Raw genomic sequence first — 23895 nt, forward strand, 5'->3', positions numbered from 1 at the left:
AATGGGATAACAATTCATGCCAAGCCCAAGCCAATTACTAACCCTGAATGAGGGCTATTGTTATCACTATTAACCTATCATAGAAGCAATGTGTAAAATTACCTTTGTTTTATAACCATTAATACAGTTTTATTCTATTTATTTTTAATACTTTAGTAAAGATGTAGCAATACCTTAAAGTAGTCTTAAATTTTATTAATGATGACTCATTAGGCTTGGCATGCTTTCTATATTCCATAGGATAATATATAATCATTACACATAAAATTACAATGTCTCTTTACTCTTTTATGTAATAGTAAAATCATAAACCATTACAATTTAAAAGTGTAAATTAGTTAAGTGTGTATTTTTGTTTTATTTATTTATTTATTTATTTATTTATTTTTGAAATGGAATCTCACTCTGTATCCATGACTGGAGTGTGGTGGTACGATCTCAGCTCACTGCAACCTCTGCCTCCTGGGTTCAAGGGATTCTCCTGCCTCAGCCTCCCAAGTAGCTGGGATTACAGACACATGCCACCTCACCCAGCTAAGTTTCGTATTTTAATAGAGACTGGCTTTCACCATGTTGGCCAAGCTGGTCTCAAACTCCTGACCTCAGGTGATCCACCCACCTCGGCCTCCCAAAGTGCTGGGAATACAGGCATGAGCCACAGTGCCTGGCCAAGTGTGTATTTTGGATTGAGTGCCTGCTTAATTGTATTTTCCCATTCTGTTTCGTTTTATATATATATATATTTTAAATTGCCAAATGTTTTTCACCAAAACAATACCCTACAATGGCCCAAATGCCTACAATGACTTCAAAGGCAGAGAAGGGTAAGGACAGAGAATAGGGAATGTGCAGGGCACTTGCATCTTGGTCATAGGCCTGCATGGTTCTAATTATCTGCTGCCTCAGAGATTGAACCCTTATGCCTCGAACTTCCAGGGTCATTCTCTGCTCATTTTCTAGTTTTAAATTAAAATTGTTCTTTTTTTCATCTAGTTCATAGCCTTCACTCTCACTGGGCCGTGCCCACATTCTCCAAAGACATGTGTTGTATTTCTTACTGATTTCATTAACCACAAAGAACAGAGATGATGAACTGCAATCATAAGTGTAGCTAAACATTACCCAACTGGCCAGTGAGCTATTGTGGGGTTAAGATCATCTTGGTTAACTAGAAGCTTTTACAGGTTGTTTCCCATGTATTCTTTTTTTTTCTACTGTTTTCTCTGACTACTCGGAAACATGATTACATTCTTTTTTTTTTGAGACCACTTCTTGCTGTCACCCAGGCTGGAGGGTTGGAATGCAGTAGTGCCATCACAGCTCACTGCAGCAGACTTGGCCTCCTGGGCTCAAGCGATCCCCCAACCTCAGCCTCCCAAGTAGCTGGGACTGCAGGCACACACCACCATACCCAAATGTTTTTCACTAAAATTTACTAAATTTTGCAGTTATAGTGGAGATGGGGTTTTGCTCTGTTACCCAGGCAGGTCTCCATCTCCTGGTCTCAAGCAATCTGCTTGCTTCAACCTCCCAAAGTGCTGGGATTAAAGGCATAAGCCACTGCACTCCGTCTAAAATCTTAATAAGTTAGACAAGAGGTTTCATACATAAACTTTTAAGACACCATCTCAGATCAGTTGTTAACCTGGTTAATCATTCATTTGTTGATTTTTTTTTTTTTTTTTTTGAGACAGAGTCTCACTCTGTTACCCAGCCTGCAGTGCAATGGCACAATCTCAGCTCACTGCAACCTCCGCCTCCCATGTTCAAGTAATTCTCCTGCCTCAGCCTCCCAAGTAGCTGGGATTACAGGCATATGCTACTATGCCCGGCTAATTTTTTGTATTTTTAGTAGAGACAGGGTTTCACCATGTTAGCTAGCCTGGTCTTGAGCTCCCAACCTCAGGTGATCCACCCACCTCTGCTCCCAAAATGCTAGGATTACAGGCGTAACCCACCGCACCAGGCCTCATTGAATTTTTATTAAAAAACTTTAGATACCTATTATATGCCAATGTCCATGCTTGTATTGATGGGACAAAAAATATAAATAAGCTAGAGTCTCTATTTTGAGACATCTCTGTATCCGTGGTCCTCAAGACTACCCCAGCTTTGCAGATTTGCTGGTGGGATTCACAAGACTCATCGTATAGTCATGCTTGTGGTTATGATTTATTACAGCAAAAGGAGACAAAGCAAAATTGGTACAGGGAAAAGGCACATGGGCCAATCAATGTCCAGGGAAACCAGGGCCAAGTTTCCAAGAGTCCTTTCCACACACATGGTATGCATTTTAAGTTTTCAGCAATGAATTGTTATAACACGTTCACAGTGTGAAATATTGTCTATCCCAGAAGTTCGTTAAAAACTCCATCCCAAGGTCTTACTGTGGGCTGGTCATGTAAACTACCTTTTGTCTAGCATGTAGCAAAATTCCAGACTCCCAGAAGGAAAAAGGTGTTCAGCATAAATCCTACTGTTTGCCCGGTTTAGGCACTGTGAGCCAGTTTTAGCAGTTAGGGAATGATGGGAACTCTCCCTAAATCTAAATTTCCAGATGCCAGCCATGGGCCAGCCTTGCAAATAGCACTTTCTAAGGATAGCAGTCTCATGCCTGCTGTGTTAACTCTCCTCTGCACAGTCTCACATTCCAGTGGTGGTAGACATAAGAGTGTTGAAGGAGTCAGGCAAAGGAGTTACTGGATTATAGAAGAAAACTCAATTAACTCAGCCTGGGGGATTCAAGGGAAGTTCATTTAAACAGACAATATTGAGCTGAATCTTGAAGGAGTTACCAGTTTTCCCAAAGTCTTGGGGTAAGGTAAAGGCTTTCATCCATGCAACAGTAACTATATTCATTGTAGGTAAAGAGATTATTAAATTCTGTGTGGTGGGAGCATAGGCATGATGGGGAGAAGGAGGAGATAGGAAAGTAGCTGGAACAAGAGGATGGAGTGTCTTGTAGTTGAGTGGATATAAGGAGTCACTCGAGGCTTGTCAGAAAAGTGAAGTGAAAAATTTGAAAGGTGCCTCCGGTAGCAAGTGGAGAAAAGATTGGAAAAGGAAGAATTTGACAACATAACACTAGATAGGGCTGGGCATGGTGGTTCACTTCTATAATCCCAGCACTTTGGGAAGCCAAGGTAGGAGAATTGCTTGGGACCAAGAGTTTAAGACCAGCCTGGGCAACAAAATGAGACCCCCCATCTCTACAAAAAATAAAATTAAAAATTAGCCAGGCATGGAGGCCCATGCCTGTAATCACAGCATTTTTGGAAGGTTGAGGCTGAGGGATCACTCAAGGCCAGGGGTTTGAGGTCAACCTGGGCTACAAAGCAAGACCCCATCTCTACAAAAAATAAAAATTAGCTGGGCATGGTAGTGTGCACCTGTAATTCTAGCTACTCAGGAGGCTGAGGTGGGAGGATCACTTGAGCCCAGGGATTTGAGGCTATAGTGAGCTATGATCTTGCCATTGCACTTAAAGCCCAGGTGACAGAGCAAGACTCGGTCTCTAAAACAAACAAATAAACAAACAGGCTAGGAAGCCAGGAGACAAAAGACGATGGAAATGTGACCTGAGGCACCTGTATTAGTCCATTTTCACCATGCTAATAAAGACATACCTGAAATGGGGTAATTTATACAGGAAAAGGGGGTTTAATGGACTTACAGTTCCATGTGGCTGGGGAGGCCTCACAATCATGCGGGAAGGCGAGGAGGAGCAAGTCACATCTTACATGGAGGGCAGCAGGCAGAGAGAGGTTGTGCAGGGAAACTCCCCTTACAGAACCATCAGATCTTGTGAGACTTATTCACTATCACTAGAACAGCACGGGAAAGACCTGCCCCCATGATTCAATGATCTCCCACTCAGACCCTCCCACAACACATGGGAATTCAAGATGAGATTTGGGTGGGGACACAGTCAAGCCATATCAGCACCCATGGTGGGAATAGAATATGAGGCAAACTTCAACCTAGGAGACACAAAAATCTTCCTCAGAGCTTTAATAAAATAGGATGTCTAGGTCCCATTCAACTCTTTAGTATCTCTGGAGCAAGCATTCTGAAAACTTTATCTTCTGTAGCTACCTTAGTCTGTAATGCTGCCAGTTAAAACCTCAAAGCTGGGGTAGTCCAGTTTATCGACATACCTAAGGATACAGCTATTTTCTATAGAATTTTATCCTTGGTTCTGCAGTGAACTGAGATGCAAAGACATATGGCAGTCTATCTTAGCCAAATATTTTCATCTAGTCTCAGATGCATCTATCCAGCCAATCTGCTTTCAGTGAACACTCTGAATGTTTCAGAGGATTTACAGTAGTGATTTGCTTCACTTGGAAAGTGCAGGTCAAAGTGTTTGTCAAAAGGTGCAGTAAAGATGGATCCTAATGACAGAAGATGCATGTCAATTTATGCAGTTACTTTTTGGTGGTTTCACACATATTACGTGTGTGCTTTGTATGTAAAACTCAAAAAATGTTCGGATGTTTTCAGCAAATAACTGTTAGTTAAATGCAAGGTATTTTAATAAAATCATTAGTATAATACAGAAATATACCCTTCCAAGCACCGCTTTCTTCCCTTTTGCTTTTATGTTATGTTATAGTATATGATGACAAAAGAGAGACCTGCAAGGTTTACAAAGTATAATATGAAGATACACATGAATTTCCTGTTCTACTTTCAGATTAACTGAACACTGTGGGGTTTCCTAATAATGTTTATTGGAAAAACAATGAAGAACTTTCTATTATAATAGTTTATCTGCTATTAAGATCAAATAAAATATCTTAAGAATGTGTTAAGATCAATTGTATTTACAGAAATGTGTTTTCAAAGCTTCCTCTTCTTATATTCCAATGGGAATCAAGAGGTGCGTTTAGTGTTTCCATGAGCTGTGTGATTAATGACTACAGCCAAATATGTTGGGGAAAATGATCATTGAAGGTTTTTCCATCAGTGTTTACTTAACATACAGTAGACAGAAAGTCAAGCAATCTGTTCAGCCAGACTATTCAAAGATCCCTCCTATTGTTTTTGTTTTTACTACAGCTGGAAAGAGAAAAAGTATGTCACATATATTCCTTCATCTTGCTTCTGAGTAATTTGTTTTGGTGCTGATTTAAAGAGTAATTTAAAATATTTGTATGAGTTTGAAAGTCTGTGAAATGCATAGGAGTAATTTACAATATAGATAATGAAGCTGTGATTTTTCCAATTATCCTGTCTTTATTCTGTAAAACATCCATTTTGACTTGTTTTATCTTCTCTAAAAATCATTTAGAAGTGGGATCAAAATCTAACTCAGTTTCATACTTTTCAGTCTTGATGAGCCATGTACTACCGAATTATGAACACATAATAGGATTTCCTCTATGCACGACGAGGTAGCCTTGTTTATTCATGACATAACCAGAGAGAAAGAATTAGGTTTAAAATGCCAACCAAAAGAAGCAACCAAATGGATATTCATGGATGCCAGGCCCTAAAGCTCACAAATGTTCTCATTAGAAAACCCCTCAGGTTTTTCCTGAGATCCTGTTTACTCTTTGCAAACACAGTTAGAGCAAGCAAGTGATCTGTTTTCCAAGTTTGAGGTAGCAAATTCTAGGAGGCACAGAGATGGAGGTTTGTCAACATTTGACTGTAATAGCTGTCAGTGGTGACAGCAAGGGAGAGATACAAAATCATAAAATGCTGCTAAACAATGGGATAAAAAATCAAACCTCAGCTGTTTAGAGACCAAACCTTGCAAGTGCTAGAGTAAGGATATATGCTTGTCTCCTACCTGTCTGCTAAATTTACTGTTTCCTAATAATCTTACTAAAGGATGAGCTTGAATGTTCACTACAAAAACAAGAGTTTGACACATTCATCAGACTTCTCAAATTTCAACTTAAGTGGGAAATGGAGACTTCATCGTTTCTAAGTTTTGGAGTTCCTTTTCATTTGTTCTGTAGAGAAGGAAGGCAGGAACTAAAATAGGAAAGCAAATCTGAGGAAGTTGAGAAGTAGAATCCCATGCAGAAGGCTCCCCAGTGTTAGGCATTCCATTTACTTTCTGTTCTGTGCCAGGATCCCAGAAGCTAATTTAAAAGGGGAGGGAGGGTGCTAATGGCTATTCCAGAAAGTTCTGTTTTGTCCTATGTTATAAATATCTAAAAAATGGTAAAAAATAATATCAAGGAGGAAAAAGTAACACTTATTTAAAAGAAACCAAGAACTGCTTTGAAATTCTCTTTTGAAGATTTTAATGAAGACAAATCCTTTGAAGTTGTAGGTGTTTCTTTTTTCTGATTTACATTTTGGGAGACTGACGTGCCTCTGGTTGACACCATTCCCTTAGTGTGTATGTTTTTAAAATATCATTTTTTATCTGGAATCGTTTAATCTATTCTCTGCATGATGTTTGCTACCATTTCTTATCTAGGTTGACATTCTAACACGGATCTTGCATGGGTTTTCAGCAGTTCCTACGTGACGCTTTGTGTTTGCATAGCTACGTCAGGGGTGTAACTTGCTAAGAGCTACTATAGCAAGTGCAAGGAAAACGCAGGTATCTGATATTGACCTAAGTGTTGTGCTAGGAGATCTTATCTAGTTGTCATAAAGTTTTATTGCTTACCTGGATTATAAACTGCCTCATATATTTTTGGTAATTAAGCAGGATATAGAAATAAAGCAAGTAAAATTGCTTTGTGCAGCTTTGCCTAAAACCATAGGTCTTAGAGCCTGACACATTCTCCAGAAAAGCTGTCTGCTTTTGCAGGCAGGATATTTTCATTCCCATTTAAAATATAGGGTAACAAAAGCACTGAGACTTTTTAGAATTATGCCGGATCATACAACCAGCAAATCTACTGGAAAGAATTCCAGCCCAAGAGTCCTGGATTCTTCGTTGCACAGTAGTTTTTTCATTACTTAATTTTGCCTGGTCTGATGATGCTTGTTCCAGAAAGACTGTCAACAATTCATTCATCCACTCATTCAGTCAGTCAATAAACACATTTTGAGTACTATCCAATGGCTAGTAGGGACAACAGTATTACAAAAAGAGATATTTTCTACAGTGATGATGACAATATTGCTTAAATGTGCTTATTAAACATTGTGTGGTGGGCAGGAGGGTGTCCACACTCAGCCCTTTATGTACATGATTTTTTTTTTTTTTTTAAGCCTACAGCAATTCAATAAAATGAACACAGTGCTACATTTCTCTTACTCTTGGGTTTCTCCCTGTGGAGTTTTGGCTACTTTGGTCTCTGTGGTCCTTTTGAGCTCTAACATTCTATGAGTTCAAGGAAAGGTCTAGATGGCAGACATCATGGTAGTGTTTCTCTCTGGGTTCTATGCACCTAAATGTCAGACAATAAGAGATCTTTTAAGTTTACTGTGAAACCAAATAATTTCCTCTCTGTCTAGAAGAATTAGTAGCACCTTTCTGAGTTGAAAAGGAGACAGTTTAGGTAATTATGCCTGTGATTGGTAGTGGTAACCTTAAGTTAGTTATTAGAGTCCTAAGTAGCTGAATCGTTGTATTATAAGCTATATTAAATACATTTTGGTTTCTTAGAACATTATTATACCAAGGGGAGCTTAATGGCTATAATTAAATTTCTTCTCCCTTTTTGAACCCATATCTTGCCAGTTGTAAAACCCGTCCATTCATATCTTTTAGTAATAGTTGGGGAGAAGAAGGCTGTTCTTGTTCAGAAACTGAATTTCCAATACTTGTGGCACGCCTTCCCCTGCTGACCTACCAAAATGAAAGACGGAGAGTAATGATTAAATCTCATTTTTTCCTCCTGGAGTAGCAGGATAAGCTGGGTCAGCAAGGCCAGTCCCTGCAGACAGCTTTAAAATGCCTTTGTGATTTGATCTCCTTGCCTTCCCATCCATTTCTATAAGTGCCCATCACTGTCATCCTTTAGACCCTGACAAGATTTCAAGGTGAGAACGGCGCAAATGAACAAAAGTGCAGTGATGACTCCTGAGGGTCTTACTTATTAAATGGGTCAGGCAATGAACCAAGACTGGCTTGTAAGCTACAAGGGAGTTTCGGCCATTTACGTGAAGACAATTTCATGTATTATTTAACCCGTTCATATGCATTGGTGTCTCTTTGCTGTCCAGCGTAATGCAAGTGAAATAAATATAAGCTTACAAGTTAATGAGGTCTGATTTTTATTTTCAAAATAATCTGACAGTCACTTGGTTTCATCCCTTTGGATTCTAGCTTGTTTTTTCAGAACAGCTAGAGAATGTTTATGAAGTGTGCATGTGGAGGGGGCAAGGGAAGAGAATAAAAATGCATTGCTTCAGGGCAGCACATCTGTTTTTAAAAACTGCAAGATCTGTCCATTAACCACTGTCACAACTCCTGGTGTTTCCTGCAATTGCATTCCAATCAGAGATGTTCGTACCAGCTCAAGATGTCACAAGTAAACAGATTTAACCCTTATAAGTTAGTTTCCTATTCTCATGCCTCACAGAATTATTTTTTCTTCTCGAGCCGACAGCACGTGCATGTATGGTACACATAATGAGTGGTAACACATTTTCTTTCTTTTTCAAACAGATTGGCAGTATGGAGTTGCTCAGGCCTTCCCTCACACAGAGGAGGAGGTGGAAATCGATTCCCATGCATACAGCCACAGGTGGAAAAGAAACTTGGACTTTCTCAAGGCGGTAGACACAAACCGAGCAAGCGTCAGCCAAGACTCTCCTGAGCCCAGAAGCTTCACAGACCTGCTGCTGGACGATGGGCAGGACAACACCACCCAGATTGAGGTAGATAAATAGTCTCGGTAACTGAAATGGATTGGTGAATATATTTCATGTAGGTGCCCAACTTTTATTACATAAGTTGTCCCTTCATCTCAATCTAGAACTTGATGACAGTGAGCAGTACGGCAACAATACTGTGCCTGCTCTCAAGGAATTCATTGTGTAAGAGCATCTTTATTTATTTATTTATTTTTGAGACAAAGTCTCACTCTGTCACACAGGCTGGAGTGCAGTGGCATGATCTCAGCTCACTGCAACCTCTGCTTCCTGGGTTCAAGCAGTTCTTCTGCCTCAGCCTCCTAAGTAGCTGGGACTACAGGCACATGCCACCACGCTCGGCTATTTTTTGTATTTTTAGTAGAGATGGCATTTCACCACGTTGGCCAGGCTGGTCTGGAACTCCTGACCTTAGGTGATCCACCCACAAAGGCCTCCCAAAGCTCTGGGATTACAGGCCACCTCTCTTGGCCCTGTGTAAGAGCATCTAAGTGCCATAGGCAAATCATCCCAGTGCCATGTGATATGTACAATGAAAGTATGCAGGCTGTAGTGTGGCATGAAGGAGAGTGTGAGGAAACTGCTTGGGATTGAGAGTTGGGGTGCTGCCAAAGAGGCTCAGCCTAGAACTGGGCATTTAGGTGGGGCCTGACAGATTGAGAGGAGTTCACCTAATTGATGACCTGTTGATGGGAAGAGGGAGGGGCATGCTAGGCAGAGTCAATTTCCTCTGCAGCGGCTGAGGTGTAGAATGACATCTCCAGGACTGTCTCATAGGGTGACCGCTGGTTCCAGTTTGCTCATGGCCAAGAGGTTTTCTGGAACGTAGGACGGCTTCCAGTGTTAAATACGGAACAGTTCTGGACAAACTGGAATGACTGGTCTCTCTGACTGAGTTATTCTTTATTACGGTTGCAGCTATGAAGTGGAGGGAGGAGAATGGTCAGAGAACAGTTTGGGAAGTACAGACATGTGCAGAGGGTGCATTTTAGGCACATTTGAAGGTTGCTCGAAGGCCTCAAAGGTGGTGTTACGTTTCTCAAGTTTCTGTAGTCCTTAGCACTGCAAATCACAAAATACGACCTTGTTTGTAAACTAGGTCCAACAGAAACAAGCAAGTAAACTGGTAAAAAGCGAAGACCACCCAACTGAGAACAAGCAGAGGTGATTTATCCAGTTTGCTCAGGCACGGCTTCGGCTGCCATCACTTGTTTTCAGCAGAGATGTAAAGGCAGGTTGGGGAGTGGGAAGGCTTTTAGTGAAAAATAGAAGGTTCAGATGCACTCTGATTGGAGGTTGTTGGCATGGCAAACCTGGAGGTGAGCTAATTAGAAACAGCATGTTTGTTTGTTTGTTTTGAGACTGAGTTTCGCTCTATTGCCCAGGCTGGAGTGCAGTGGCATGATCTCGGCTTACTGCAACCTCTGCCTCCTGGATTCAAGCCATTCTCCTACCTTAGCCTCCTGAGTAGCTGGGATTACAGGTGTGCACCACCACACCCGGCTAATTTTTGTATTTTTAGTACAGACAGGGTTTCACCATGTTGGCCAGGCTGGTCTTGAACTCCTGACCTCAAGTGATCCACCTGCCTCGCCCTCCTAAAGTGCTTGGATTAAAGGCGTGAGCCACCGCACCCGGCAAGAAACAGCATCTTATGTTACTAGTTTGAGGAACATCTTTGGCTTTTAATGGTTGGTCCTGAGAGAGATATGAAGACAAAGAAATAGAGAAGCTCTCAGTTACTAAGGAAGTCCTGACCTTTCCGGGCTCACTACTGCCAAGGCTGTGTTGTGGCTTCCTGAACTGGCTGCTGGAGAGGTTGCATCAGAGTTCTGTTGTCACGTATGGTCTGCTCATTGTCTGCTGGTACATTCTCTCTCAACCTGAAGTTTCAGTTCCTACTTTCTCTGAGCTGACAGGCTTATGATTTTTAAGAACCAGGCAGCATCCTTTTTACTGCACCACAGTCCCTGAAATACTCATTATTTAAGAAAAAGAACTCAGCTTCCTGAAGCAGATACTACCTAGTCCTGCAAATAGTATCAAGGCATCATTTTGTTCCCTCACATTGAGAGAAATCTTCAGAAGATCTGAAGCCTAGGCTGTGGGAATTCAGTATATTGGAAAAAGACAGCAATTTCTCGAACCCCGCTCCGTGGCATTAGCTATTATGCAGCTATGGTGTTCGCAGGCTGCCGCAGCCAGGTCCCTTACCAGGCAATGGTCGATGTGTCAGGAGCAGAAGTCTTATTATATCTCTAAGAGGATATTCTGACTCCTGCAGAGTCACCTGCTGTTTTGGCAATGATGATGTCATAGCAACTTGGGGTAGGCAACATAATTGCCACTCTTTAGCTGGGGTGTAGTGTCAAGAAAGGAGAACTGAATAGAAGCAGAGGCGTATACTCTCTGCCCAGAACTAGGACTCGATGGATATTGAAAGGGAACAACGCATCACTATTCGGCTAAAAGCCCACACTTTACCACGACGAAATGCACAAAATCTGCACCAGTACCCCCTAAGGATGTAAAGATTTTTAAATTTTTTTAAAAAAGAAAGAGGAGAACGCAGATTCCGAGAACTCTGTGATCTCTCCTGTGGGGTGCTGAACTTCCTTAAACACAGATTGTGAGAACTCCGTGATCTTTCTCGTAGAGTGCTGAATTTTCTTAATCATTTATAAAAAATCTCTTTGATTGGGGATATATTAACACTCCTGCAAATACAATCCCAGGGGTTACTGTAGCCGTAATTTTGTTATTCAGTCTATTTTTCCACTTCCTACCTTAACAGAGGGAGACCACGAAGTGTCAGTAGTTTTGAATCAGTAAAAAGACGGCAGAAGGATGGCCCAGGGGACGGTTTGGTGGGTGCGCACCCAGGGCTGAGATCTGCCACGTGCTGTGTAGATGCTGTCTTGTTTGGTCCTCACAGCAGTCTCGAGAGATTTGTGTCCCCATGTTTTCTAGGCAATTTCAATGATTCTTTTACATGAGGGCAATTTCAGATTTAGGTTTTAGTATTTTCCAAGGTTTCCCATTAATGAGTATTCAAACCCATCTGGTATTCAAATGCAGGCTTTGCCAGGCTCACAAGGTTGATCCTTTAGACTTGACGTTGCTCTTTCTAGCAAAAGGAAAGACAAATGGCACTTGAATTATGTAGTGATTTTGAACAGCGGCAGCCCCTGGGTATCCATATGAGGGTAATTGTGGGGTTTCAGTCTGGCTGGAAAAAGACTTGTCTTGAAGCTAGAGTTGCATACTAAGAACACTGCCTTTATTTCAAGATTCACTTATTTTGATGGAGTTCTGGGGATTGATGGAGATTACTGGGATCTAAAGCTCCCCAAGTAACTTGTTGGCACTGCCACTAGTTTTGGAAACAAAAATCTACCTCTGAAAGTTTGGAAAGTGTACTAGGCCATTTTTGCCTTCCTATAAAGAAATACCGAGACTGCGTCATTTATAAAGAGAAGAGGTTGATTTAACTCACGGTTCTGTAGGCCATACAGGAAGCATGGTTCCAGCATCTGCTTGGCCTCTGGTGTGAACTCAGGAAGGTTTCAACCATGGCAGGAGGCAAAGCAGGAGCAGGCATGTCACACGATGAGAGCAGGAACAAGAGAAAGCAAGGGGCACAGTGCTGCACATTTTCAAACAACCAGATCTCTCCTGAACTCACTCATCACCAAGGGGATGGCACTAAGCCATTCATGAGGGATCCGCCCTCATAATTCAGACACCTCCACCAGGCCCCACCTCCAACACTGGGATTACATTTCCAAATGAGATTTGGAAGGGACAAATATACAAACCATATCAGAAAGGTTTACTTATCCTGGACCTTGAAATGGTGTTTGTGGGCCAGGCACAGTGGCTCACACCTGTAATCCCAGCACTTTGGGAGGCTGAGGCAGGCGGATAGCCTGAGGTCAGGAGTTTGAGATCAGCCTGGCCAATATGGTGAAACCTCATCTCTACCAAAAGTACAAAAATTAGCCAGGTGTGCTGGCGAGCGCCTGTAATCCCAGCTACTCAGGAGGCTGAGGCATGAGAATTGCATGAGCCTGGGTGGTGAAGGTTGCGGTGAGTCGAGATCCCACCACTGCACTCCAACCTGGGTGACAGAGCTCCCACCACTGCACTCCAACCTGGGTGACAGAGCGAGACTAAGTCTAAAAAAAAAGAAACAAGGTAAAAAAGGTAATTGTGAACACGGTTGCATCTCTTTTGGGGAAAATAGTTTTGCCTAATTGTTCAACAGAAATAAGAAAGAAAGGAACCAAATGGTTATAAAGTGAATACTCTGTGCCTGGCATTGTTACAAGATCTCGCTTCTCGTTTTGGTTTATATTGCTAAACAAAAACAATAAGCTAGAAAAAGTTCTGTGTGCTTTTTTCCTTTAGATGCTTTCAAAGTCGGTTTCAGGGATCAGAATTATTTTGTCTTGCAGCCCTGGCTGCAGTAGTGGCTGTTAAAATTATGTGTATCACAGTGAGACAAAAACCACCCAGAACAGTATTCCTCAGATGTTCTCCTCATTTTTTTTATTGCCTAGACTTTATATTTTACTTTCACTTAAATAGAACAGCAACAACAACAAAAATCCCAGACCAAAACGAGACAATCGCGTGTTTACTGTTTTGACACAAAGGCTATTATTCTCTTCACTTGGTACTTGGTGACAGTATTTTTTCTGGCTCTTCACAAGAACAGATAATGGAAGGATTATAAAACTTGGTATCCCAGTTAAGTAATTCTTCCAGTTAAGGTTTTGTTGTTGTCATTGTTTTCATTTTCTAATATTCTTCCCATGAACATATAAAATCTCTAGAAGCCAAGTGTATATCCTGTTGAATAAGCAGGAACCCAACAGATGGCAAATGCCACTATTGATCTGAATGTTGATTTCTGTGAGACTTTTCTTCTTCTATTTCCTCTGTTCATTCATACGGACATATAACCACTTAGCCAGATGAGAAGTAAAGTACCTTCTGCTGATGTGTAGGTATTAAAAATGAGGTGTCCTGAAACAGTCACTGGATGTGCTACTTTGTATAATTATTTTGGGAATATAAAGGTTTACAGGGCTTTCAGGCAGGATTGGATTCCATTCATGACTTGGCCTTGTTGGAGTGGCCTTCACTGAATTCCACAACCTCAGGGACACATGTGTAAATGAGCAGGGCAAGCATCTTCCCCTGGAAGCTGGCCACCTTCCCATTATCTGGCAAGAAGCTCTTGTAGCAAGGATAGCACCTCACGGGATGGAGAGAACTTCAGCAGTGTTGGCTGAAATTACTGATGTTTCATAAAGCTCAGTTTCACCAGCCCACTGCTGTAGAATAGTGTTGGTCACGTACAGTTCTTCACTTTATAGAAATCAATCACAGAGTCCTTTGTGACATGCTAGACCAAATATGTGGTTTTGAACACTTATTCACATGCAATATTGGAAGTCTCATATTCGCACTCTTGGGACACTGAAAGTGTTTATGAAAAGGACTGTACTGTGTGATTTTTGCCTTGATTCAAAAGCCTCTGGATGACTGAAGAAGGGAGGTTTTAGAAATAGGGATTAGGGATCATATTAGTGTAGTTTCATGATCAAAAGTGACTCAGAGATTGGGAGCTAGGCCAATGCCTCTGAAACTTTAACAAGCTTTCAAATCACCTGGGAATCTGGTTAAAATGCACATTCTGATTTCTTAGTTCTAGGCTGGAGCTGGTCTGATATTCTGTTTCTAATAAGGTCTCAGGTGATACGGTTGTGGGCAGGCCACACATCACACTTTGGGTTGTAAGGATTTAGCTATTAGTTTTGAGAGCAGAAATCTTGGATTAAATTTAGGTGCCTGCCAACAGTATGTCTTATGGAGTTCTCATTCTGGTGCCTAATTAAAACTTTCAGTTGTATCCAGCAACTGTTGTATTATTCATGTGCATTAAAGTTCATATCTGAGGAAAGTACAGTCAAGAATGATCAACAAATATACGTGACAGATTTAGCTAAAAAGTAGAGATAAACAGTTTTTCTCTTAAATACATATCTAAAAACTCTCTTTGATCTTCGGCTATCACACATACACTGCCAGTTGTGTTGGCATCTTATTTTTACAAATTGTGCGATATGTTTCTTTAAAAATTTTACCAGTTGCTAATTGCTGTATACAAGGTCATTGCATGGGCTCTAATAGCTGATTGCAGCCTTTAACTAGAAAATCTATTTGAGAGGAAATAAGTCATCAGCAAATATTTAATCTAAAAAAGGAATGTAGGGCAGGCATAGTGGCTTACGCCTGTAATCCCAGCACTTTGGGAGGCCGAGGCAGGTGGATCACTTGAGGTCAGGAGTTCAAGACCAGTCTGGCCAACATAGTGAAACGCCGTCTCTACTAAAAATACAAAAGTAGCCGGGCATGGTGGTGCATGTTGTAGTCCCAGCTACTCAAGAGGCTGAGGCAGAATTGCTTGAACCTGGGAGGTGGAGGTTGCAGTGAGCCAAGGTCGTGTCACAACACTTCAGCCTAAGCAATGAAAGTGAAACTCTGTCTCAAAAAAATAAAAAAAAATGTGATGGTGTTGATGATTACTTTATGAAGAAAAAACAAATTTTGTAATGTTGATGTGGACAGAGTCTCCATGTTATGTTTGCAGTATAGAGATGATATGGTTTGGCTGTGTCCCCACCCAAATCTCTTCCTGAATTGTATAGCTCCCATAATTCCCATGTGTTGTGGGAGAGACCCAGTGGGAAATAACTGAATCACAGGGGCGGACTCTTCCCATACTGTTCTCATGATGGTGAGCAAGTCTCATGAGATGGGATGGTTTCATAAAGGGGAGTTCCCTTGCCTGTCGTCATGCAAGACATGACTTTCCTCCTCCTTCACCTTCTGCTATGATTGTCAGGCCTCTCTAGTCATGTGGAACTGTGAGTCCATTGAACTTTTTCTTTATAAATTACCCAGCCTTGGGTATGTCTTTATCAGCAGCTTGAGAATGGACTAATACAAGAGAGTACATTGGATCATCCTTAGATGTGGAAAATCTTACTCCTCATCTGTATTTTAAGCCTATAGAAGCTCACTCAATTTCAGAGGTCTGAAAGTGACAATAATGAATATAACTATAGAGGAGCAGTAAGACATCATCCCACTTCACAGAAATGGAGTGATAAAATTTTGTGGAATGTTGCTACGCTGGTTCTATCTTTACGCTACCATCGTGCTCAGTGAGTTCTTAGAAGAAAACTGTTACGTACAAGAAGAATGTGATAGTGTAGATTTTTGACATTTCTCAAAAGTATCCTTTGACATTGAACAGTCCTTTTGCTATATCTATTATGAATGTGAAAATCTGATGGAGTTTTTGTGTGTGAAGTATTTCCTTTTGGGGGACTCTTAAACTGGTAGATGTTTGACATGTGACTGCAAAATCAGAAAATTGCGCAAAGGGAAGGCAAAGATTAATCCTGAAGAAGTGCACATCTTGGACTTCAAAGTGAACTGAAATCTTCCAAATGCTTGTAGGTGTCAGATTGGCTTGCACAGAAGATGAGAATGAAAGCATGTGAAAGCATGCAGTTGAAAAGGAGAAATATTGCATAGGTTCATGAACAAGCAGAAGGAGACCTTTGTTCTGTAGAGAGGCAGGATTAATGCAGCAATGAGGTGTCATCTGAACCAAGTCACAAGGAAAGTGTCAGAAGATAGCCAGGTGTCAAGGTCATACTAGATAGCGTGTTTTACACAGATAACCAGGAGCAAGATTTTAAACTTCATTGTGTATAACACTAAGGTGTTTGAAATTTATCAGGAAGGTACTTGGAAACTGCTATACAATATTAAATACAGAAAGGCAAGTTGGCCTTGATGCTCCTGCCCGATAGCTATGGGAAGTGGATCAGAAATCCCAAATCTTGCAGTGAAAAGATGAGTTCAATTTAGCTTAGTGTGACGTCAGATAGTGGTTAGGGGAAAGGCTATGGATGAGCATATGAATTTCAGAAATATTTAGATTTCTACTTATTAATTTAAATTAATCAATATTGCTGAAATTTTGCGTGACCTTCTGTTCTTTGCTTGATTCTGAAGGTTAATTGCAGGTCTCTGCCATTGCCTTTCCTGGCAGAGTGGCCTGATGCTACCTTGACAGCCCCTATCTAATGTGGGTTGAAAACTGGCCTCGTTTCTTCCACTCTGTATTGCCAAAGGTTGTGTGTTAACTGACAGCAAAATCTATTTCAGTCTTTTCTGTTTGGGTAATTTGCAAAAACACATGGATTTTAAACTTCTGATTTTTCTCCCATTCATTTTCGTTTAGCATATTGATGAGGACTTTACTTTGCAAAGAAGAAAGTGTACCGAAAATAGTAAATCAGACAGAAGTGATATCTGCAATTATTGCTCACCCTCTAAAAAGATAATGAGGATTAAAATAGAGTATCATATATCTTGCTCGATTATAGATTATTCTTAGCTTGACATGTCAGCTCTTTATTGAAACAAAAATGGAAAAAGATCCATAACTGTCCTTCAAAGAGTTCCATGAAGAATAACTGAATTTTCTCTTTGATGCTTCACTGTGAGCTAATTGAGTTTACTGATAGTCACGGCATGAAAATAGTCTTTAGAATGATACATGCAGGTTGTAGAATTATTAACTGCATTAGTCATATAATTTATTTTCAGAACAAGAATTATGTTTCAGGGTGAATAATATTCTTGCATTCTCCATGTTCAAAGAGAAATCTCATATTTAATCTCCCCATTCCCCAAGGGATCCTAAGATTAATTATATGATCATCACATCAAGTTTTTTCTACTTTAATTTCATAGTCATTCATGAGGACTTTAATATATCCTTACTCTGCATTAAATAGTGACAGTGATAGGGGAATTTGAATATAGAGAATGCCAGGTAACAGTTAATCAGCTGACTTTCTATTTTATCATTTTGCAAACATACTTCTCTTCTTTGCCTATACTAATTTCCAAGAAGACATATCAAATATACTCAGATGAAAATTATTTTCAATGTGAAAATTAGAGTCCAGCCCCAATGTCATAGGTCTAAATATTTGTCTAGTTGATTTTTAAAAATCATGTTAAAGTTCATTGTTTTTGTAGTTCAGAATATGTCCATTCTTTCTATGTTGAACAAAGGACTCAGGATGAAGGAGCAAGTGGCCATTGAGCATGGGCTGGAACTCAGGAGCAGGGAGGTCAGAAGATGCAGGAGGCCTCCGTTCTCCTGGTGGCTCATGGAGAGGCGTGCTTGCGCCAGAGTGCAGCTGGATGCACCCACAGAGGGACAGTACTCCTGGGAAGGAATTCTTTGCTCTCCCAAGCATGGGAGAAATTCATACAGGGAAATTCACATTTGAGGATCCCACACAATATGGTCCAGGCTTAACCGCCAGCAGTTTAGCAAAGTGTGAAAAATGTCATCCACCAGCACCTAGATTGGGGTTACCAGGTCTCAAAGAATATTGAATTCAGCTCAGCTCCTGTCCCTGTGGGGACCATAACTCATCTTCTTAGCTATCTGTTTTCCTGGCAATAAGGAGAGAGCTTCCAGGATCATTCACTGGGCAATCCCATTCTATACCAGTGGATTAGACCTTAAAGACTAGGTTTTCTTCCTGTGATTTTCAGAATCACAAATGGAATAATGAATTGATTGTACCTCAAAGGCTAGATAAATCTGAGTTGACACAGACATGCTGATAGCATTATTTTTATTACTGCATCTGGGGGAATATCAGAGCCACTACTTATTTCCATGAAGATCCATAATATGATGAATCTACTCTGTGCGTGAACTTGCATCATCTTTACAAGGACTAATGCTAGTTGGGTACACGAATCACAGTGAGTCTTTGCCATTTATTTTATCATACAAATTAATGTATACTCAACAATTTAGCACCAATTCATTGAAAGCATAAAGGATCACGGTGTCTGATAAACGGTGATGTTCTGTAACTGTATGTGACAACCATAAGTTTCTATGAATCTTCCCCAAAAATGTCTCATGTGTCTTTGTCAAATATTGTGACTTAGATGGAAACACTATTAGGTCTACACATCGATAGGCCATTACAAATAGAGGAGGCATTTAATTTTTTCTCTGATTGTCTAAACATATGTATGAAAATTTGTTTCTATTTTTAAGCAATGATGCATAATACACTCTGCTAAATATTCAGGGAGTTATACTTCACCTTGTATTTCTGAAGCAGATCTAAGATAGATAAGGGAATAAGGGTCTCTCTCTCTCTCTCTCTTTTTTTTTTTTAGATGGAGTCTTGCTGTGTTGCCCAGGCTGGAGTGCAGTGGCGTGATCTCTGCTTACTGCAACCTCCACCTCCCAGGTTCAAGCGATTCTCCTGCCTCAGCCTCCTGAGTAGCTGGGATTACGGTGCCACCACCACACCCAGCTATATTTTTTTGTATTTTTAATAGAGATGGGGTTTTGCCATGTTGGCCAGGTTGGTCTCATACTCCTGACCTCAGGTGATCCATCCACCTCGGCCTCCAAAAGTGTGCTGGGATTACAAGAGTCAACCACCACATCTGGCCTGATAAGGATCTCTTTGTAAAAATATTTGCATGTCTAATCCACGCATAGCTTTTGTGTTTGTGATAAAAACATTTGCTAACGTGTCACTCTATGCTCTATTAAAGAAGGCATCAAATACTCGAATGTTCAAGAAAAGATGGTAACATTTAGAATGAAAAGAGACTGCCTTAGTTTTCTTTTTGTATTTCCCTGAAAGAAAACATTTCTGTTCATGCCCAAGCAATGCATAGATGTATAAAACTGTCTAGAAACAAAAGCAGTGAACTTGGCAGCCTTTGGGAATAGTTGTTTTTAGTTATTGTCTATATGTTATCTCAAACTTTAGAGATTAAATTGAAGTAATAGTTTGGAATCGATTGCACTGAATTGAAGGAATGCAATAAACTATTATGGCTGGAACTATTTTGCTTTTACAAGTAATTTCTAACTCTTTTATAAACTTATATATTTATGCAATCTTTAGCTTAAAGAGCAAAGCTATGTAAATCACTAACATTCGCCTTTTAGATGATATCTAGAGATCTGTCCCTATCAATCTGTTTTATCTATCTACCTAGCTATCTACCTGCCTACCTAGCATCTATCTCTTTTATTTTGAATTCACAGTGCAGTTCCTGTTTGTGCCCAAAACAATTTGAAAGAAAAACTTACAAAGCAAACTTCTATTAATTTGTTTAAATTTTTTAAAATTCACGTGTTTTATCACCTCTTATTAAGGAAATCTTTTAGGTACTTCCAAAACTGAAGGTGTTTTATTTCATGATAGGATTTTCTACCTAAAAGTAATGCTGCCTGATCTTTTGTGGTTTAATGAAATTTTTTTATAATTTTCAAAGATGAATGCATTGATTTTGATTTTTGGATTTTTTCCCAAGAGTATTTAGGTTATAATACACCTCCTTTTTCTAAGATTATAGTGCTTTGCACAGTGTTTATTATTTGAATGGAAATCTTTACTTGTTCTGTCATTTAAAACTAGTATAAAGTAAAAGCTAATTTCAAATTCTATGCCTTGAAAATGTTTATAAAGTATCTCACCAAACTTTCTCAAAGAACTGAAAACAATTCATTTGTCCATTGTAAATAGGATTATAGAATTATCTGTTATATTAAAAACTAGGTATAAATGATCATCATCTTTTTCCTTAATATATTTTAATAAAAATTGACTTATCTTCCCCTGTCCACTGAGTAATCAGATACTGCTTTATTTTATTTACAAGTAAATGGAATTAATCTTCATCAGAATAGAAGAGTGTCACATTCAAATGGGAGAAATGTAGTTAAACAAGGCTTTGTAAGGAAATAACTATGAATATAGAAATGTGCTAGAACAAAATTATAAGTATTCATTAGAAATTTTTCTCATGTTACCAATTGTACCAGATGATAGTAAAATTATCTCCTAAAGGCAAACACACTTTTTAGAGAAATCTTTGTATATTCACTATTCCTCAAAAATTCTATGGAAAGTAATATTTTCTATCATATACCTAAGGAAATAAAATGAATTAGTACATTCAGAAGTCTCCCCTTCCCCTTCCCCTTCCTTCCTTCCTTCCTTCCTTCCTTCCTTCCTTCCTTCCTTCCTTCCTTCCTTCCTCTCTCTTTCTCTCTTTCTGCCATCAACCCATCCAAGGTAAATCTTTTGATTGCAGGAGGCCTTATTGAAGCAGCTAAGGCTCAGTTACTTATTGGTCCATAAGTAACTTAAATAGAAATTAAAATTACTTTTGCCATGAGAGTTGAAATGTTATTTTGCTCCCTTGAATAAGTTTGCTATGGTTTGAGCAGATTTAGAATGCATTAAATAGGCTTTGTTCAGATAGTTTTGTTGCTGAACAATAATTATAACAGCCATTTCAAGGATTTTAAAAAATTTTGCTTTGTCCGTGTGTATCTCTTACCTTGTTACTAAAGAGAGAATGTGATATATTCTGCACACAATCAAAGTCATTTGCATAAAAGGACAAAAGAAAAAATAACTCTATTTTTATCTTTTCCTTAAGGACAATGTTGAAACATTTCAAAGGGAACTTTTTTTTTTTTTTTGGTTAGTGATCACTGGTGAATGTAAATTACAGTAAATGGTAAATGGCTGTGGCACTGTTCCTCCTGATTTTCTATTGACTTTTTAAATGTTGATCAGAAAGAATCAAGGAAGAGAAAATGATTTCCAACTTTGAAACAGTCTGTGAGATAAAGCCAGAAGTGAGTTGACAGCAGGGAATCAGAATGTGGGACAAACATTAATTTTCTCACTTTGCTCCATTTTATTCCAACAGAGGTTTCTCCCAGTCTCTGCTCAATGGCTACCTTACCAATGTATCATTGTCTTCCTTTGGGCTGCAGTTGCAAAATTAGGAACTCAAGAACTTGGCATAGTAAGCAGTGCTTTTAAAAATCCTTATGTCTAGGCAAGGTTGGAATATACTAAAGTGTTTTTTCTTTCAAAGCGTCTAAAGAGAAATTTGGTAATTTGTATGTGTGTGCACATGTCTGTGTGTTTGTGTGTGAATTTCTGTATGTTTGTATGTGTATGTATGTGCACACTCAATGTGTGTGCATTATTTTGAAGGATTTTAATTAAAAATGACTTTTGTGGGAGGGATTAATGGTGGCTTGGATAGCCCTTATACACGATACTTATTGTCCTCTTCATTTAGATGTTATTTCACTGAGCATTACAATCAATATAAACTAAACAGGTACATGGAAGACTGGCCAAGACTCCATTTTGCTCCACTGAATTCCTTAAACTTTATATGCTCTCTAGTTTGTGGCTCTGGAAGACAGGGCAGAGAGACGATGAAAAGAGACCAAGTATATGACTCACGCCTGTAATCCCAGCACGTTGGGAGGCTGAGGCGGGCGGATCATGAGGTCAGGAGATGGAGACCATCCTGGCTAACCCGGTGAAACCCCGTCTCTACTAAAAATACAAAAAACTAGCCGGGCGAGGTGGCGGGTGCCTGTAGTCCCAGCTACTCGGGAGGCTGAGGCAGGAGAATGGCGTGAACCCGGGAGGCGGAGCTTGCAGTGAGCCGAGGTCGTGCCACTGCACTCCAGCCTGGGCGACAGAGCGAGACTCCGTCTCAAAATAAATAAATAAATAAATAAACCAAGTATAATCGATTAAAATGAAACAGGGATCAGAAAATTATGAAAAGGTAGAGAGAGGATAGGATGGTGAACCCAACGGTCTGGGCACCATGAATGAAAATCTCCAATCCTCTCATCCTCATTGGCCTCCTTCCAATACAAGCACGTAAATTCCCAGGAGCCTTGTCCGCTTTGGTCTGTTCCAACCGTCATGTTCACTCTGTTTTCTTATTGGCAAATTTGCCCTCTAAACCAAGTGTTTCTTTTTACTAAGAACTCATATACTAGTAACGACTTGTGTCATCTGAAACCATTCCCCATGTCACCATTACAGTAAAGCTATCGCGAGTATAAAGTGCATTCTCTTCTGGAAAAAGTGGAAGGGCCTCTCTATTTAAATCAAAGTTTGGCAAATGAAACTCTCTGGATATCGCTTTAAACCGGGAAGCCATGAAATGACTGGACTGTTTCAAAAGACCAAGTCTGGGGAAAATCTGAGATTGGAATCTCTTTGAGAAAAGAAACAATGCTGGGTACTTTGCTGATGTTCATAAAGCATCCATTGATTTGAAGCAACTTGTATTGGATGTAGGGAAAGCAGTGTTTAACTGCGGGTTAGACATAAAACCCAGAAATGAGAGAGAGGCAACTTCCTTTCTGACCAAGAAAACCAAGACTCATTTGTGGTTTGGACTGGAAGTAAAATGGAGTCCATGTGACAAGAAGTAGAACAAGGTTGCTAACAAAAGCCTGACATTTTTCCTTGACCATTTCCACATTAAAATGAATAGTGAAGTAGAATATGTGATTATAGCTTGGCCACTGGGATTCTTTGTCTAGCAGTAGATTTGTTTTCACACTCAAATTATCTGAGTACCATTTTCTTCTGCAAAAGAATAAATTGATGAAAAACAGAGGAAAGTAAGGTAGTCACAGAGGAACTGAGAAAGTGTTTACCTGGTGTCCATGGTGTCAAAATCTGTCTACTCTCAGGCACAGGACAGTGCTTAGTACCTTCTGGAAACCACTCTTGTCTACTGAGTCCTCATTAACCTACACTGATCAAAGCTCAAGCTACCTGCACGTATTTTCTTCTTCCTCCTTCTCCTATGTCTTGGATTAGTTACAGACTTGAGGCTGTCCACATACAAAATAAGAGTCAGAGGAAGCAGCATTTGTATTAGCAACCTCGTTCCTTGCAGAATTCTGGAGCAGAGCAAAGTGAAACCACCAGCAGTTTCCAAAGACAGTGAGGGGGCTTACAGGGAAAGCGTCTTCCTGGCTTTACACGCTGCAGCTTCTGCTCCACGTTGGTCATTTTGCTTCCGAGGTGGCTGTTTTTGCCTACTTTGCTGATTTCCTCTCTGCTTTCTCTCCTAGGCAATCACAAATTGAAATGCTGTGAAGCA

The 23895-nt window shown here is 40.0% G+C and overlaps 1 protein-coding gene across 2 annotated transcripts in view; it reads left to right on the top strand.

Moving 5' to 3' along the window:
- Positions 1 to 23895, top strand: part of PLXDC2 (plexin domain containing 2) — a 461353-nt gene that overhangs the window by 175514 nt on the left and 261944 nt on the right. For both annotated transcript variants that reach the window (XR_012093899.1, XM_008002439.3), the window contains exon 2: positions 8588 to 8799. Coding sequence is in view for 1 of the 2 variants with exons in the window: in XM_008002439.3 (XP_008000630.1) it covers positions 8588 to 8799 (212 nt within the window). In the remaining variant the exon portion in view is untranslated. The remainder of the gene's footprint in view (positions 1 to 8587; positions 8800 to 23895) is intronic.

This window comes from Chlorocebus sabaeus, chromosome 9 (genome assembly GCF_047675955.1).
Source record: "Chlorocebus sabaeus isolate Y175 chromosome 9, mChlSab1.0.hap1, whole genome shotgun sequence".
NCBI lineage: Eukaryota > Metazoa > Chordata > Mammalia > Primates > Cercopithecidae > Chlorocebus > Chlorocebus sabaeus.